At 36.2% G+C, this 19,268-nt stretch overlaps 2 protein-coding genes across 6 annotated transcripts in view; one reads left to right on the top strand and one right to left on the bottom strand.

The window, feature by feature from the left end:
• Positions 1–210: 210 nt before the first annotated feature.
• LOC105057599 (UDP-D-xylose:L-fucose alpha-1,3-D-xylosyltransferase MGP4) lies at positions 211–5,722 on the top strand. The gene is made up of 4 exons (XM_010940248.3): positions 211–938; positions 1,157–1,318; positions 1,536–1,751; positions 5,209–5,722. The coding sequence occupies exons 1-4, from the start codon at positions 435–437 to the stop codon at positions 5,416–5,418; spliced, it is 1,092 nt and encodes a 363-aa protein (XP_010938550.1). The 5' UTR covers positions 211–434; the 3' UTR covers positions 5,419–5,722.
• Positions 5,723–11,684: 5,962 nt separating this feature from the next.
• The window catches only part of LOC105057598 (rho GTPase-activating protein 7), a 44,265-nt gene continuing 36,681 nt past the window's right edge, over positions 11,685–19,268 (bottom strand). For all 5 annotated transcript variants that reach the window (XM_019854850.3, XM_010940245.4, XM_010940246.4 and 2 more), the window contains 5 exons: positions 19,092–19,205; positions 18,833–19,002; positions 16,617–16,686; positions 12,158–12,346; positions 11,685–12,077 (listed from right to left, as the gene is read on the bottom strand). In XM_019854850.3, coding sequence (XP_019710409.1) covers positions 11,889–12,077; positions 12,158–12,346; positions 16,617–16,686; positions 18,833–19,002; positions 19,092–19,205 — 732 coding nt within the window. In that variant the 3' untranslated portion in view covers positions 11,685–11,888. The remainder of the gene's footprint in view (positions 12,078–12,157; positions 12,347–16,616; positions 16,687–18,832; positions 19,003–19,091; positions 19,206–19,268) is intronic.

The raw sequence follows: 19,268 nt of genomic DNA, 5'->3' as shown, positions 1-19,268 counted from the left end.
CAAATATACCATCAACAAATTTTCCTAGCTTGGTGAGCTGGCATCGTTAAAATTAAAGCTAATTTAATTAATATGTAGAAAGAAATAATAATTTAAATCTTTATAAAATCATTTACTAAGTATCTTCATTAATCTATTCCAGAAGAATAATATTGCTGGGCTCTCGATATGTGTATGGCATAAGAGAGTTGCTGCAATTCCCGGGATTGTTTATTGTCCTAAAAACAGGAGATTGGTAATAAATTTTTTCCCCCGTCTCTTGATCTGGAACCCGGTGCCCTGGCTGCCGGAGGTTAAAAAAGAACTCCCTTTCCAGTCTCGGCGATCCATCCATTCCTACTAGCTTACTCTCAAGAACAATAAGAAGAAAGGCTTTCCGATCCCTTCCAAATTCTCCAATAAGTCTCCGCTAGATCTCGCTGCTACAACGCCCGATGATGTCTCTCCATCAGAGGCAGCAGCAGCAGCAGCAGCTGCCTCTCGCCGACGCCTACCCCCTCTCCCCTCGTGCCGCCTCCTATGGCTTCTTCCCCCAGCGAACCATGTCCTTCTTCGGCCGCACCGGCCTCCTCGCCCTCCTCGCTCTCCTCGTCCTCCTCGGCGTCTTCCTCCCCTGGGCCGGCCCCATGGAAGGCCTCTTCTTCTCCTCCACTAACCGAGAGCGGTCTCTATCGCGATGGAGGGACTACACTCTGGCCCAAGCTGCCGCCTTTGTGGCCAAGAACAGCACCGTCATCGTCTGCGCCGTGAGCCAGCCCTACATCCCCTTCCTTAACAATTGGCTCATCAGCATCGCCCGGCAGAGGCATCAGGACAAGGTGCTTGTCATCGCCGAAGACTATGCCACCCTCTACGAGGTCAACCAGAAGTGGCCCGGCCATGCCGTTTTGATCCCTCCCGCTCCTGATGCCCAGACTGCTCACAAGTTTGGTTCTCAGGTAATTCTTCCCCTTTGTTTTTTAAGCGCATTGTCACCTTAGTTCTTGAATCATTTGTATATTGCGTAGAAAAGAGATTAATTTGCATGTTTGTTGTAGATGCGGCGTCATTGATTATGCTTGCTTGTAGCAAGATTGAATCTTTTTGAGCTTCAGAGGATATTTGTGGTGGTTTTTGTATTTTAGGGCATGTGGGCTGATTGGATCATATATGACAGGGTTTCTTCAATTTTACGTCCCGCAGGCCTCGGCATCTGCTGCATATTCTGGAGCTGGGTTATAATGTGATGTACAATGACGTGGATATGGTCTGGTTGGCGGATCCATTTTCTTATCTTGAAGGGAACCATGATGTCTACTTCACGGATGACATGGCTGCTGTAAGTGTCATATTGTAAAACCGTCTTCAAATTCTAAAGGGATACTAGTGTCGAATATCAAGTTGAGGGAATAAAATTATGAGCTTTCTCTGCTTTTGTTGGATATTAGAAAAGATGGGGTTTGCTAATTTGGTCATTTTTGTTCAGGTGGCAGTAGAAATGACCTTTGCTCTCAACCAATTTATACTTTTCATACTAATTGATTTGGAACTGACAGGTGAAACCTCTGAATCACCCTCATGATTTGCCACCTCCTGGGAAAAAGGGGCGAACATATATCTGCAGCTGCATGATTTTTCTTCGTCCTACAAAAGGAGCAAAGGAAGTGATGAAGAAGTGGATTGATGAACTACAAGAACAGCCATGGTCTAAGAAAAGGAAAGCAAATGACCAACCTGCTTTCAACTGGGCTTTGAACAAAACTGCTGGCCAGGTGTGTTATGTCATGCAGTATTAAATGTTCTGGAACTTAGGTGTTTGTTTCTAATTGATAGAATTGCATTACCTTTCTGCAGATTTTGGAATGGAGTCATTATGATAGTATAGTTGCTTAAGGATTTTTTTGAACCAGTATGATTAAAAAGATCAATAAGTATGTGTATATTTAAAGTCTGAACTTGTACATATAGTTTTGAGGCTTGCGTTTTTATCCTGCACCAGCCTTGGATAATGAATGATGAGTCTTCAAATGTGAAAATTAGTTAACATGTTGAAAGTCTATGCAATTAAATCAGATTTCTTGCCCTAGGTATATAGATGGAATAAGATAGAGTTCTGTGAAGAGGTAAGGATCTTGGCCTTGGGGAACTGTGAGCCTTAGTGTGGCTTCATGAAGAGATGGCTACAACTGATTGTTAGTAGTATGGGAATTCTTTTTTATAATTTGCTAAAAAATTATATTGCCAGTACGGTTTGGGATGTCGACATTTTGAAGAAGAAGAGAAGTGTCCAATAATTGTAGGAAATTTTTAAGATGGAAGAGGTTGGGGTGAGGGTTGCTGGAGTAGCGAGAAGGGAGATCAAATGATCTAAAAATTGGTATATGGAAGGAGATGATGTTGACTGATAGGGGTAGAGATCAACTTCTTACCTAGCTTAGATAAAGCTTATTGCTTACGTAATAAGCAAAACTCTTATATATATAAATGTTTCTTTATCAGATTGAGCTGATGCTTTAAGGTAAAAAATGGAGAAAAAGGGAAGAGAGAGGGTTATTAGCTCAATTTTTGTTTTTCATTTTTTACCTATTGAGGTGAATAATTGTTGATAAGCATGTTTTCTGATAAAAGAACAAATAGATTTCACTAGTAAGGATCAAGAACAATCAAACACTAAAGAATCTGTAAGATAGAAATTGTGCTCAAGTGAATAGATGCTTCTTTCTTGGTTTTGCAAACCTATTAACCATTAATATGCTCATACATTTGGCAGTGCAACTTCCACCCCCTTTTTTTCACGTAGCTACCACTAATATTGACAACACGTGTTTTTAGTTAATTGCCAGCATAAATGTTGCCCGACTACACCTTAAGATTGTTCTCAAGATGGCATTCATGCTTTCCATCCATCCTAGGTGACAATTTTGTGAAATATTCAAAATAGTTTGTAACAGTAGGAACTAGCTTTGCCATCTCCATGAAGCCATTTGAGAAATTTCTTATTATAATACAAGTTTACTTCTTTATATCTTTGTAAAGATTTTCAGCCTATGATTGTTAATTCGACATGCTTTCAACAAGAATTAGCTTGTTATCAATTTATGACATGGTTAAATGCCCAAGTTTCCTATAGTGGAAGCAATTATAATGTTTGCTTATGGTTACTCCTACTTGATCAGCCACAAAAAATAAATTATTAGTATAATTGTATGGATGAGTGTTCATTCTATGCATTGAGTTTTTCACCTTGTATAATGTTCTTTACTTCATCTACAATCCATCAAGCTAATAAATCCATGTTTTAAATCAGCATGGAAGAAAATTGTTTAGAGTCCATCTACATTGTCATCCTCCAGACTTTAAGAAGATGCATCTGGATTTCAAGAAGATGCACTAGGTATTGCCATTACATAATTAGAAGGCAACATAGTGACGTGGTTTATCTTTGCATGTTCTTTGAGAACCGTGTACATGAGTGCTGGTAAAATGATTCGGGCATGTACTTGATGTTTCGACAGTGACCTGGAATTCCTTCCACTTCATGATCTTCCTTTATGGGATGAAACAAGTGTGCTGAGATGGCACCCTTGGCCTATGTATAGCAAGGCTCCTTGGTGTTGCAACGTGTCGGGCTCATGTTTGAGCCTTCGAGGTCCCTAACTACATTTAAGAGTATGGTATGCTATCTATTATGGAAGTCAACCCCAACTCCTGTTATACTTCTATCTCCAATATCTGTAGATCTGATACAAAAAACATGGCAAATAGCGGAATCCCTTGGACAACCTCTATTCATAATTATGTTATTGACAACTTCCAGCATGAAGGCTCAATGCTGAAATTTGGAAGGTAGTGAAGTTCGGGGAAATCTAAGATGCTTTAGAATAGTGACCTCTTCGTAGTTGGTTTTCAGATGATGCTGAATTCTGGTGGAGTTTTCCCTTGAAAGAGAAGAATCTGATTCAGGAAAGTTGATAGAGCATGATAATGAGAAGATGAAGCTCTTGACTTTGCTGATCAAGAGTTCTGGTAGAAACATTCCATTTGGTGAGGCGTGCCACTCTACAGAACTCTGGTGCATATTTATGGATTTTCTGGTGCTCGAGGGTAAGAATGCAGTGACTTATGGGGTCACATCCTTCGAGGAATACGTGGAATGTATGGTAAGCTCTTTTATCAGACTGGATCAATGAGTGGTCCACCTGACCATGCTGTTGCTTTGGGACAGGTAGATGATCCCAAAAAGGTCATCATGCTTGATTTTGGTCGACTTTTTATTTGCAACCAAGGTTTTGCTAGTCAATGCCTCCAATGCAAACTTCCCAGTTAATTTGGAGGCCCTCAAGGAGTTGGCTCTAGCACTCTTTCAGATATGAATATCTTGGTAGCTGATGATGTAGATGAGTTGCCTCTGTTGTTAGAGTTGACTTGCTAATAGAATGATTAGCTCTTTATTACGCAATATTGGAGGAAGAACTCGGTGGAAAATATCCTCTAAGACATTTTGGTTTTGGCTTTTCAGAATGTTGTAGATCATGATAGATTGTGAATTTTAGCTTAGGTGGCCCATAATATATACCCACCCCCGCCACCCCACCCACCTCACACACCCACCCAACCACCCCCCCCCCCCAGGTGCACCCATGTGCACGTGCACGTGTCCATGAATGCGTTGCTTCTATCTTGCATCTGTCATGTCAACAGCTTAGTTACCTGAAATGCAGGAGGATGCATGGATATGGAGACGTGGGCTTCTTAAAAAATTATGAACGAGGAAGTTCTTAGGGAGCTGATGTAGGGATGAGGTTGCAAAAAGATCTCAAAGCAGGTGTGTCGTATAAGTAAAATGTCGGCTACTCATAAATGTGTTCCTAGAGATACCTTTTGACGATGACCATGTGGTATGTTCCAGTGATTGGATTTTGTAAGTACTTTTTTCTCTGTACAGAGGCTTTTCTTATCGATGCCTGAAATCCAACCCATAATGGTTAATATTCATCCATGTATTCTTTTCTTTTGCTTGTTTACTTGCGCATTTTCTGTTCGGATGACTCCATTTGCATTAAAATTTATATCAAAATGCCAGGCACTTTCAGACTGTGCATGCTTCAAGTCTTCAACTTCTGTAGTCTGATCTGTGACTAAGAACTTCTAGGATTGCCTTTAATCTTGGTTCATTTTGTGTTTCATTTGATGGATAGTAATGCTAATGGTGAAAAATTTTGACTGCAGGTGGATCTTTATCTGCTGCCCCAGGCTGCATTTCCATCAGGAGGTTTGTATTTTAAAAATGATACATGGGTACAAGAAACTAAAGGCATGCATGTCATCATTCATAACAACTACATCACTGGCTTTGATAAGAAGATCAAGCGGTTCCGTGATTATGGGCTCTGGTTGGTGGATGACCACAGCCATGAATCACCACTTGGTAAAATGTAAGCAAGCAGTGAAGAACTTTTGCTGTTTCACAATGTCATGGCACAAAACCGTAGCTATGTTTTCCTCGGCTTGTTAGGTAGCAAGAGCTTACTTGTCACATGAGAGGCCACATTAACAAGCACACAGATGAGATGAAATTGATCAAATTAAATTGTTTTGCTTTACTTTTTCCTCTGTAATTCTTAGCCATATTTTCTTCTGCACTTGTAAGTTATCATATTAATTGATCATTTTTTTTTTTGGATTCATCAAACATATAAGAAATTAGAGCTATATGACCCTTCTCATGACATGTTACACTTGATTATTCGATCTTGTTTTAGTACTTTTCGACTCTAATGGCACCTGAACCTTCATTGTCTTGTAGCTGGTACATGCTAGCGTGATCCACGAAACGGTGGCCATTTCGTTTTCCTTTTTTTTTTTTTTTTTTTTTATGTTCTTGTGTAGGCGTTTGCGTGCAGGTGTACGTGTACGGGCGCATTCACGTTCTATCTCACTGCAGAAATACCTACTTGGATGATTTTGTATGTTGATATGTCAGCCGAGGAACACAAGCCATTTCGGTTCAAAAAGACTTGATCTATATGCGACGTGGTAGGATGAATTATGTCATCCTCCGACGTATATTACCGTAGAGAAATTTTTTATACCCAGCATGTGGCGTAGAAAAAAATATGCCACCGGTTAGATCATTTACAGTTATATTTTTTTATTTAAAATTTTAAATAAAAAAATATTTTTTTAAAATTATGATATCTTGATTATATTATGATATTCTGTGTTTAAATTATATTTTTTATATACAAAATGTCATATTTTTTTTAAAAAAATTACAGAGATGGAAGTTTTTTTTATCGTGAAAAATTTATAAAATTTTTAAATGATGAAATATTTTTTTTATGATATTCTGTGATCAAATTATAATTTATCATGTATAGGAAGTCATAATTTGATCATATGAATAATATGATCACATAATTTTTTTTAATAAAAAAATATATTTTTATCATTTAAAATTTTAAATAAAATAATTTAAATTATAAATATTAAATATGTTAAAAAATAATAACTACATAAACAAAGAGGGTAAAGCAGTAGTCTCCTTCTTCAATATTTATTTTCTTCACATTTTATTTTTTTAAAATTTTTATTAATTTAATATTTAATTTAAAAATAATTATTAAAATAATATTTTTTGAAAAGTATTTATCAAATTACTATCCGGAGCAAAGTTATTCTATCATAGGATGATTTTGTGTGCTGACTCAGTATTCTTACTGCGGCTTTACTGTCAGGATGGATTACACAGCATGAGTCGTCCTATGATAGGACGACTCTATAAGTTGCCCTAACATAGAGCAACTCTATAAGCAAATAATATTGTATAATATTATATATTATAATATTATATTATAATATTATATTATATTAATATTTTATGTTAGTATAATATAATATATATTATATAATATCATTATTATAAATTATATAGTAATATATTATATTAATATATAATTTTATTAGTTTCTCGTTGTATATTATTATAATGTAATATAATATATTAAAATATTATATTATATTAATTTTATTTTAATATAATATAATATATATTATATAATATTATTATATATAATAATATAGTGTAAAATATTATAAATATCAATATATGATATATGATATTATATTACTATACATTATTGTATTATATAATATTATATATACTATATATAATATAATAATTTATTATATATTATATAATATTATTATATAATATAATATAGCGTAAAATATTATATACATTATAAATATTAATACATAATATATTATATTATATTCTTATATATTATTATATTATATATATTATATATTATATATCATATAATATTATTATATATTATATAATATTATTATATATTATTATAATAGTGTAAAATATTATAAATATCAATATATAATATATTATATTATATTATTATTATTTTTGAAATATAAATTTGAATTTTTTTAATTTTATTTATAATTAACATGGCAGGATATCTTAGAAATGATGGACAATCCCAAACTCCAACTATATAACCTATATCAAGGTCAACAATTAATTTTTTGTGCAACTAATAAAAATTGTAATATGTACTTTCAGATTAAAAAAAATTATAATATTAATTTTAAAATAATATAATCCAATAGTTGATGATTATAAAGTTTATTAGAAAAAAAAATATATATAAATATCACAACTATCGAGAGGCGTATATATCAAGATACTGGGGCCTCCTTCGCGTCCACTTCTCATAAACACGTATCATCTCTGGCCGCTGGCGTGATAGCTCGAGCACGTTATCGACCAGTGGGGTGGGAGATGATGGCATGCTCGGCCTATTAACATATGCCTGATGTCTACCTCGAAAAACTCTCAGTCGACTCCTATCTCTAGCCCTCCCATGCTGATCGACATGCTGCTCATTAGGTCAGTACGATGTATCTCTCGGCTCACTCATCCTCGATGATATAGACGCATCATCTATGGAGAAGTTGATGTCCAAGAAGCTAGGATATGAGGTGTGCTGGGCATATGAAGAGGTACTCAGATTATCTACTGATGGCATAGCCTGAAGTCATCTACCCTCTAAAACGACTCACATTGTATCGACAAGACCATCCATAACATCGACAAGTGCTCGATCCTTACATCCAATAGTGACCGAATGGAAGCCGCTCCTTGCCGTATCGTATAGCAATGTGATCATTTGAAACTGTCAGTATGAAAAAAAATATATATATATTTTTCATAAGTATACCAATAACAACATAACAAAATGAGACAAAAGTAAAATATACTTACCACAATATCCATCATGCTGTCCGAAGGATGAAACTTCATCTCGGGCAGTTCACATATCAATGGTGAGATGAATCACCTAGTAATGCTCCTGTACCACTGTAGATATGGATCATAATAATCCATCATAGAGAGCATGGGTGGACCAGCCACAATCAATCCTCCCGTCGCTCCATACATCAATATGCTCCCGATGCTCTCGAACCTAATTGTGGCGATGCCGCCCTCATCGATCCACATTGTGGAGAGCGTCATGAGTGTCGTATGGTGGGGGACGTCCTGATGCATACCAAACTGTCAGCATCACGTGCTCTAAACAATAGATCTTCATGATGTCGAAGCAAATGAGAGATGCACGTGTCCTCCATACATACTGATCTGATCGACATACCTCGAATAATGTGACCAATATCTCTAGTGTGTAAGGCACCCACACCATCTAATCATCATGCTGCTGGTCAAACTGATCCCTATATTTTATGATTATGTGTGGCACCGAATTACTAGCACCAGCCAGTCAAGTCCTCCATCCATCCAAAATGAAGTCACTATATTATTGTGTGAAAATATATAGTTATTTATCATATAAAATCAGTGCTATTGGTTATATACTTGCATCCCATTGAATCAGTCTGATCATGCTGTATGCCACCAAATAGGCCCTTAAAACCAGCATCATCCACATCTAACGAGCCATGTCCTGCTATATCACCTTTCACCATCGGTTGGTAGGCTTCTACCCTGGGAAGCACCCGATCTGACCATTCAATATGTAAATGCTCCCATACCCAAACTTGAAGCAACACCAACGACCGTGCTATCTCACGTGCATCTAGTCTGGTTGCCTTGCAGAGCTCACGATATAAAAAGGCTAAGATAGTGCTACCCCAACTCCACTATTCACATGCGTCGAGATCACATAGCAGGGATAAGTACAACAACTGCACATGGGAATCGGATTTATCGATGAACAGATGACCACCGATAAAGCAAAGAATAAATGCTCGTGCATGCCTCCACACGGTCTTATCATCCGCATCATCCGATAAGTGGTGAAACATGTCGTGAAACTAGTGAAATCTCAGTGAAGACCCCGACAACATCTCTAGCAATCTAATCTCAAATAACTCCTCACATAGATTTGACTAGATAATCTGTACAGTATCAGTGATGGCAGGCCCGTGCACCCATAATCTGAAAAGAATGGTAACGTCCTGCAAAGTGATTGTCGCCTCCTCGATGCATAGGTGGAAAGTGTGAGTCTCCTGACGCCATAGCTCCATCATGGCTATGATGAGGGCCCAATCCAGCTGTATATCGCAAACTTTAAATACTCCATAAAAATCAGATGTATGAGATACTGCTGGATCCTCTCATATAACCGCCAAACGTGCATGATGGTCGAGCCTCTGTGTCTAAAGCGTAGAGGCCCCATATTCTCCCCAGAATATATACTGTCGTTATGATGTCGAGTCTAAAGATAGAGCACGGTAGAGTCAGTCGGCCCCGAATGCACGTCAGAGCTTGAACCAGCCATATCTGAGGTGCAAAATATAAACACGAGTATACAACAAAGATAATAAGAAATATCAAAGATGATAAGAAATATCAAAGACGATAAATAATGAATATTAATAACAAGATCATTTCATAAATTTTTGCAAGCGTTTACATAACATGATTACATAATCAAAATAGTTTAAAAAGAACACAAGCGATACATAAAGATAGTTCATATATCACATAAAAAAATAAATAAATCAGCACCATTGGGGGCATCTGCGTGCGTTACGGTCCATCATAGTCATCTGGATCCTTCCACCATCATAATATACACCATTAGCATCATGACTGATCCTCCCATCCTAATGGAAGATAACAGTGACAAGACTTCGATCTATTTTGTTGGAAATTATTGTGAGAAGTAACTGCATGAATATATAAACATATGTTCACTAGGAGAAAGTACTTAACATTTAAAATGGCTTATATAATAAATGCATTCTACCATTGTAAAATTAGGTCCTATCCCATTTAAGAATTGCATTAATTCTATAGATAATTACAGTAATCAAACGATGCACAATAGGGACTGAAAAAAATTTCGACAATATTTTTTCTTAGTTCTCCCTACGGCTGAAAATGTGTGAGGAAAACTAAAGAAAAATGCTGTCCAAAATTTTTTTTGAACCCTCTACATATCGTTTGATTATTGTAATTATCTATAAAATCAATTATAATTCTCAAACAGTCCAAACTGGATAGACAATTAACTAAGGTACATAATTCTCTCATTCGTACAAAAAAATATAAATGTACAGATATTTTAGAATATGTATATTAATCAAAAGACGGATCTATGATTCCATGCAATGCAATATTTTTAAAAGCAAACGATCAAGTCAGAAATTATTTTGATAATTTATTTATAAATTAATATTATTTAAATAAAATTAATATTATTTATAAATTAAAATTAGTTTCTAAATAGAAATTATATAATTTATATAAAAATAAATTATACATTATACTTTCTAAACATTATCCTTCTAAATAGAACAAATAAATTTATAATTTATATAAAAAAATAAAAGTAAAGAAATATACCTCATTTAGTTAGGGGGGTTGAGGCGGTGCAGCAAGGACTGTCGGGAGGACCGAGAGGACGGGGGGCCAGGAAGGGCCTAATAAACCGTTGGGAGGGAGGGGCACTGCAGACCACTGGGAGGGAAGAGAGAAGGGTGGCCATACATCGAAGAGGGAGGAGGGTGGGTTGAGAGGGAGGCACGACGGTATATCGAGGAGGGAGAGGGAGGCGGGTCGAGAGGAGGAGAGATTTCTCGTACCGAGGGCTCTCGCACCAAAGATCGAGAGGGAGAGGAAGGAGGGTTATTGCACCATCAATTGAGAGGAAAGGGGAGGGAGGTTTCAAATGCCAGGGATCGAGAGGATCATTGGGGCAGGGGTGACGGAGACCGACAGTCAAAGAGGAGAGGGCTTATTGTGTTTTTTGTCTAAGTGATGGGCAAAAAAGATATTTGGTGTAAGATTAATATCATACGACCAAATCACCTTATGATAAAATGGCTCTACAAGCCATCCTACCATAAGGCAGCTCTCTTCCTGCTGACTCCACACATCAGGTGCTGACTCCACACATCAGGTGACGTGCAAAATAATGAATCAGCACACAGTCGTCCTATCATAGAGTGACTTTGTTTCGGACAATACTTTGATAAATAATTTCGAAAGAGTATTATTTTATTTTTTTTTAAATAAGTATTAAATCAGTAAAATTTTTTATTTTCTGCATTGAAAAAAAAAAAAATATATATATATATATATATATATAACCCTTCCCTGTAAACTACTTGTCATAGGGCATCTTCTTGATTGCTAAAATGGGATTTTCATCGATAAAATATAGCCAATCCAATAACCCCAGTTTACACAGGGCAAATGATAGATAGGAAAAGTAAAATGGAGTGAGACAATTTACATTGGTCTCTAGTCTTTACAGGGTAAAAGAACTTCACTAGAAGGGTCGACTCCTGCAACAGAGTCAAAACAAAATAGTAAAACAAATCATATGACATAGAGGATGTACAAGAGGTTATACATGTCTCTCTCATCTCGGACTGTTCCATGGAGGGGAGGATTTGTATGCTAATCCATGTGAGGGTGCTCCATGGCTCAAATCAAGACTATGCAATTGTTCCATGAGTTGGGATCTCCGTTCTTTGAAGAAGTCAAGACGGGTTGTCAGTTCCACCAATGTAGAAGATGCCACTGATGGTTGCCATTGATATTCCATACCCTGCTGGAACAAACCTTGATTAACAATGATGCACATAGGAGTAAAACCGGTCAACATATTTGACAGATGGCTTTCCCTACCTCTGTTATTCTGGATGTATCATTAGCAACAACAGCAACGGTTTCTGATGATATGCTTGTTGATGCCTCCGCATCTTTTGACTCGCTCGCAATTGTCTCCAAAGAATGTCTCCAAGAAAGCTTGTTGGAACTAGCATGAGGTAGCACTTGCGGCTTAATGTTCTTCCAATCTGCTCCAGATGAGCTTTCCTGTAATGAGTCTTGAGCATTAAGATTTGAGATGACATTCATTCGCAGCAAACTTATGCTGGCTTGTCGACAGGCTTTCACATCCTCACTACTTTGCCAACCAGCTTTAATCCTTACAATTATCACATTTGAATTTTTCTGCTGCTTATATCAAACAATCGACATGGGATATCACGAGTACACATTTTCATAGTCACTCCTTGATAACATAAGATTTAATAGACTAGTATTACTGTAAATTCTAGGAATGAAGAACAAATTCAATCTGCCAGTAACTTCCCCTGGTAGCTCTTTACATCTAATTTTAAAGCAAACAAGAACTATGTACCAAAAAGAAATGAGAACAGCCTCATATTATAGTTTATGCTCAATGGGTTGCATAGACCTATGCCACATGCGTCTGCATAGACCATTTTATGTAACAGTGACAAATAAAATTGCCTAGTCCCACTCGTTCTTGTTTCTACTTGTAAAAGCTAAAAAATGATGATCTCATATTAGGTTCTTATCATATTTTCAGTCTATTATCTAAGATGAAGAAGAATTAATAAGACATAAAACAACAAGAAAAGGTCATTCTGATGCTTGATTGGACTTCTAAACAACCACCGAAGATTCACCAAATAGTGTGCCTAGGGAAGTGGACTAACAAATTGTATGCATGAAGGCCACATAACCCACAAGCATGAAAAATCTTATCAAAAAAACCTATGCAAATGGGATCCGCAACTGGTTTTCAAGGTTGTCTCAAAAGTAAATTATTGTTTAAATTACTTTTAGGACAAGTTTGGGTAGATAACTTATGATTTATCTTGTAAGTAACAAGTTTAGTTTAATCAGTTTCAAAATTTATTTTAAATAATTTTCTGAAGGAGAAAAATAATGCAGGCAGCATTAGTTCCCTATCACTGTTGGTCTGACAAGTTTGATGTCTAATTGTTGAATAAGGACTTTAGGACACTAGACAGAAGACTCTACATATCAAAGTTCAAAATAAAAGGAGCTTGATAGTTTCAACCATTGAACAAAATGCTAATTATACATTTATTAATTAGATCAACATATCTTAGCATTCATTTCACCAAGAATGATTAAAAGTCAGCCAAAATTAATAAAGTAGCAGATCGTAGTAATAATAAAATACTTCCAAATTGTATAGATTACACATAGTAGTCTGTCCATTTATGCCATGCTTGCGTGCTTCAATCAGGCCAGTATTTGATCATAAACAGACCCAAGGCATTGGATCATCATCTCCAATTGTGCATGCAGAATGTACCATCAACAATAAAAGAAAGGGTAATATATTAAACCATCTAGGTTAAATCAGGGAGAAAACTAAGGTTCTCAAATCACAAAAATAACAACATAAATCAGAAAACAGCAGATACAGAAGGAAAAAAAAAAGACTAGAAATTTGGGTTCTCAAATCACAAAAATAACAACATAAATCAGAAAACAGCAGATACAGAAGGAAAAAAGAAAAAAAGACTAGAAATTTGGATTTAAGCACCTTGGCATCATGTAGTATAAAAAGTCAATGAAATGTGAGAGAGAGAGAGAGAGGAACTAAGAAAAAGCTGAAGAAAATATAGCATTAAGTGGGAGGCAAACATGGCTTTCTCTAATTCAGGTTTATAGGTTTATGGTGGAGAACACTAAACTGGTGAATGTGCATAGATAGTCTTTGAAACCTATTCTACCCTAGCTAGATTGACCTTGAACCAAGGTTTTAAATCCTATGAGATGGGGCTGTCCCAATTTTCCCATGAAATGGGATACGCCGCTGTCCCGCTTCGTTCCGACACTTAGGACAGAGGATATCCCAAGACGTCCCGATCAGGACGCTGAGACAATAGCAGGACGTCCTGTCCCGACACATGAGATGGTATCCCATCCTGATATCCCGCTGGATGTCCCGTTGGACCTAAATCCTTGCCTTGGACACCTATCTAAGAAAAACCAATATAAAGTGATAAAAGCCATGGAAGCATTTTCAAGTTGTAATAGGTTATCCGGACAATAAGTTGGCATGCATAGAATGGAGAAAGGGATGGCGATCCAAGAAACTGAGGGCAGCAATTGGTTAAACAAGTATATGCACATGGAGAAGCCTACTCTGCTTGTGTAAATATTATCTTGTTTGTGCAAAATATCTGAACTTGGTAAACTATTTAGTGCAACATTGTGGTTGTCACATCATGTTAGCAGTATTCCAGAAAATCCTGCATATCATCTCCATTAATACAAATACCCTTAGTTTATGGATTCATGTAGACTGACATCTCAAATATAGCTCAACAATTGGACATATCTCAAAAGGAGTGGTTTGATAAAAGGACTACTCCAAAGACTGTATATGATATAAAAATTGTATATTTATAACAAATATGATTGAAACTTGTTACAAAATCATCTCAGACAAAATACTAATTATATTGTTGTTTACTTAAAGATGACTGGAACACATACACACACACACATATAGAATTAGAACATAACAATGTTATCACTAAATGTTTAGAAGGTGATAACAATGTAAAATTTCTCTACATTGTAGAAGGCGAAAAGGGATCAGATAATACGTATCTGGATCCCTTCTCATATACGAATCTATAAAAGTAACACAAATCTTCGCATCCGACAAATGTTCATATTCATACCTGGCAAAGAAAGAAGATATTCCTATGAATACACATATCCAATTTGTATCTGGATATCCAAATCGATCTTCAACCCGACTTGGTCACATATAGTTCTAATACACCCCACAGGAAATCAAGTGATAACATCAGCATGCTTTCAATATAATTTTCTTCCATAGAGCAACATTCTTACATTTCACCCTAACATAGTCACCCTTTTAATCGAATGCATGTAGCTTAGAAGAACTATTAGGATTGACTAAAGGACTCATCTAAGTAGATGTGGTATTTCTCTGTTGCTTTTCATATAATCATTTGTTTGTTTCAGAAACATAATAAAAAGAAAGTCTGGAAGCTTGTATACTTACTCTTTAACAAAACATAAAGTGGAATACTATCCTACCCAGGAAGTTTAGCTATCTAATTCATATCCATACCGTTAATATCCAATTTGTATCTGTATCAGTTCAAAATATAGATTCAAATTTTAGCATCTCATTAACATTCATGCCCATATTTGTTGCTTACCAAATAAAAATGGATATGGATATGGATATGCTAACACCTGATCCATATCTGATCCATTTCAGCCTCCTACATTGATTATTAGTTTATTACTATGAAGATATAACATACCACTTCATAGAATGAAGCATGCATCCAAACAGCTTGTTATCGATCCATCTTTTAATGCTACCATGATGTTTATTCAATTTTAATTTTTTTCAATTTCTGTTACTTAATCATTTTCAATTTCCTTATCATATTTGAGTATTTCAGACTTCTACAATCTTTGCAGCAAAATTCATTTTGATTGTTTTAAAACCAACCTGCTTGGTCTGCTTGGTTCATTTCTATTACCAACTCACCTAAACAAACCAAAACATTTGTCGTTACCTGCAAGAACTATTTCAGCATTGCTTTATTACGTTTTGCTTAACATAAAAAATAACAAATTTTTCGAGGGCCTTTAGTGACAGCACATTCCACACCACTTCAGCTCAACTTTTCCTAGATACCACTTATTGTCATGTCCAAGGTCTGCAAAACCAGTATCGGGATCCGTACCAGTCGGCAGCCAGTTCAGCTCTGTACAAGGTGATCCGACAGTTCAGTCTGGTTCAGCAAGCCTAGTCAAATCATTTTTTTTTCAATTTTTATCTTAGTACAGATTGGTACACTTTGATTTGGTATGGTACGAGGGTGGTATGCCTCGGTACGGGTGGTTTCGGAGGTGGTTTCAAAAAATAGGACCGAACCAACCCAGTCCCGCACCAATTCGGCTCGATATGGAGTGAACAGGGTGGCTTAGCCCGGTTCGGCAAATTATGCATGTCGCTTCCCAGGGCATCTTTGAAGAGTCAAATGCATGGCTTTTTCTTTTGTCCAAATTATTAGCAATATTAATTTATGAAAATTAAAGGCAGAACCAAATGTTGCCTGCTTGAAATGCTCAAACATAATGCTTAAATGACAGAAAAGAAAATGAATTTTCTACGGAAGCATATTATAGGACTGCATTATTGCCAGAACCCAAAAAGGAAATGTCTAAAAAAAAAAGCAATAAGGATTAAAAAATTTAACTATATATAAAAGCATATGAGACAGGAATTGGTTAGACATGCCTCATTTCTTTGTTTCCTCTCATGGTTGCAGAAAGCAAGGCTCATATCAAAATCTTTCTGAACAATCTTCCTGCAGAATATTTAAAAGCAAAAAGATTGTGGCAACAAGATCAGACCATAGAATTTCTCCATCAGACCCATTAAATAACCAAGTACGTTTCGGCAACTTGAGTTGATTGATAAGTTAGTCCACGTATAATCACAGAGATAAGCTCAGTTATCAACCAAAAGTTAAACCGAATGAAATAAATTTTAGTTCATGATTATCATGCATGCCAAGAGAAAGGGTGTTCTAGAAGTTAATGATATTGTAATGCCGAATATAGCATTCTTCACAAGTCACAATCATTTCCCTGCTTGTTGGCAGGTCATCTCCTTATTTAAGATTTCCTCACTAAAAGAAACTTGTAGGGATGCAATGAATCAGCACAATACAGGTTGACCATTGGAATGGGCAGGGACTATTGTCCTTTGGTTAAAAGCAGGTTGGATTCTAGGTGTCGACTTTGATCAGGCCTTGATTTGGTCCATTACATGCTAGAAAATAAATCAGTATAAAGGAATGGTCCCTCATGAATAAGATTAAAAATGAAAACTAATTTGGCATCAAAACCCAGTAAGGACTACACTAAGAGTAGCCAACAACAATGTGCCTAGAAACAAGTTATCTCTCTATAGAAGTCATTCGATCGTCCAACCAAACACATCAACTTCTAGTTATTTATCAAGGCTCAATTAGACAACGCGATTTTAATTTTTCAAGTTTTAGCTTAATTTTGTTTGAAAATTAAAAGAAAAAAACAAAAAAAACGCTAACTAAAAATTAACCAAAGAACATTAAAAAATCAGAGGTAAAAAGTTGTCAATTCACTTGGTTCATACCAACATTAGACGTATTCTTTGACTGTTTGACATTTTCGGACCCTACTCAACTCTGCAGTCCTTGCAGTAAGCAGTTGAGCCCCTTTCATAATGATTTCATCTGGATATGAAGATATGAGATACTTCTAATGGCTATGTGCTTGTTTTGGCAACTCTTCCTAAGCATTTGGTATCAATTTTGTGTTCTTGAGATTCTTGACCTTTCTATTGGCTCTACCTGCATCTTTTGGCTTTTTTGTTGGTTACTTCTTCTGAACCAGGTTTTTAAATTTATGCCCATCAAGCTAGTGCCCTTTTTTTTGTTTACCAAATTAAAAGGAGTGCAACGCGAGGAATTCCCAAGGGCTCATCCATCCTAGTATTACCTCACCCAAGCACGCTTAACCTAGTGCCCTTTTTGGATATGTTCTATTTGCCACACAGACATTAGAGATACCTGATTTGGTTTTCTTGATATGTTAGCACAGCAAAGGATACTTCTGGCATTGAACTTGATCGGATGAGTGGTTAAGATGTCAAGTGGGTTGCCCATCCTATTTTAATTGTCAGTTTTTCCAAATCATTTGCACATTCAAGAATTCATTTATACCATAAATAAGTTATAATCACAAGCCTAATGTAATGTTCAGAATCAGCTTTACAAACTGAAGCAAATTTATAATATGCATTTGGATGCATAACATGGATGGTAGTTATGAAACAAATAACTGGAGATACAAGTAGAGGTGTCGTAACGTATATACAATCTATGTTCTAACCAAGAATTCAAGTGCCAACCATATCATGTCATGCCATGCTGACAAGGTGCGGGCACTGGGCATGCATGGATATCAACCCATGGCACCACATATCAGCTGTCAAAATGGCATGGCTCAATGTGACTTAGTAGCGTTAAGTACAAACCCAGTTTTTTCTTACTTTTCATTCAGAATTTCACAGCACAGCTGGCCGGCACACCCATCAGCACCTGCATTTGAGTCCTAGGTGCCATCTGACATTTCCCATATGATAAAAGTGATGTATGTTTACAATGCCCCTATCCATTCAGGAAAATATACAGCAGATACATAATATACATCTTAACATGGGATGTAAAAGAAATTTTCTACATAAACAAATTACTCAATATGCAAATATAAAAAGTGGAGATGATTGATATGCCAACACTAACAATTTATATGATAGATAAAACTAGTGTTACATGTCTGAATGTGAGAAGCATGATAGAATCCTTGTGTTTAAAAAGGATAAAAAGAAAAAAAGTGGTTTAAACTTTAGAATTTAGACATATTAAAAATTCAAAAACTGAAACTAGGAAGATCAAATTGTCTCACTGTTGTGAGATATGGGTTGGAAGGATTTGACAGCGATCACCGGCATGAGGGAGAGATCCATGTTGATTTTCACGTTGTTGATTAAGTTGAAGATGGAGTTCTGCAACTTTCTGTTTTAACCTGGCAACGTCAGCCTCGGCAAGGGCAATCTCCTCAAGTTCTGCCCTTGTCTTCAGAGAAAGTTAAAAGGCATAAGGTCAAACTTGACAAAATCCATTATTTTATGCAAAGAATGATGAACAGGAAAAAGAGCACAGACCTTAGAGTCCATGGTACGTGAGCTAGAAAACTGTCCAGAAGACATGCTCAAGCCAACCTCCAGAGCAGCTCTAAGGTCCCTCTCAGCTTGTAATTGCTCTTGTAGCCTTGAGACCTTAAAAAAATAGTCAACAGAATGTTATTAACATATTTTCAGAAAAGATAAATAGTTGCCTGC

This window comes from Elaeis guineensis, chromosome 14 (assembly GCF_000442705.2).
Source record: "Elaeis guineensis isolate ETL-2024a chromosome 14, EG11, whole genome shotgun sequence".
NCBI classification, from domain to species: Eukaryota; Viridiplantae; Streptophyta; class Magnoliopsida; order Arecales; family Arecaceae; genus Elaeis; species Elaeis guineensis.
Note: the sequence above shows the minus strand (reverse complement) of the source record. Positions and strands in the feature narration are given on the sequence as shown.

What these genes read in the sequence shown, in the direction of transcription:
- LOC105057599 (XM_010940248.3), top strand. Translation starts at nt 435, where the DNA reads ATGATGTCTCTCCATCAGAGGCAGCAGCAGCAGCAGCAGCTGCCTCTC. An exon ending in CTCACAAGTTTGGTTCTCAG is followed by an intron (nt 939 to 1,156) that starts GTAATTCTTCCC and finishes CATATATGACAG; the next exon opens with GGTTTCTTCAATTTTACGTC. An exon ending in TGAACAAAACTGCTGGCCAG is followed by an intron (nt 1,752 to 5,208) that starts GTGTGTTATGTC and finishes TTTTGACTGCAG; the next exon opens with GTGGATCTTTATCTGCTGCC.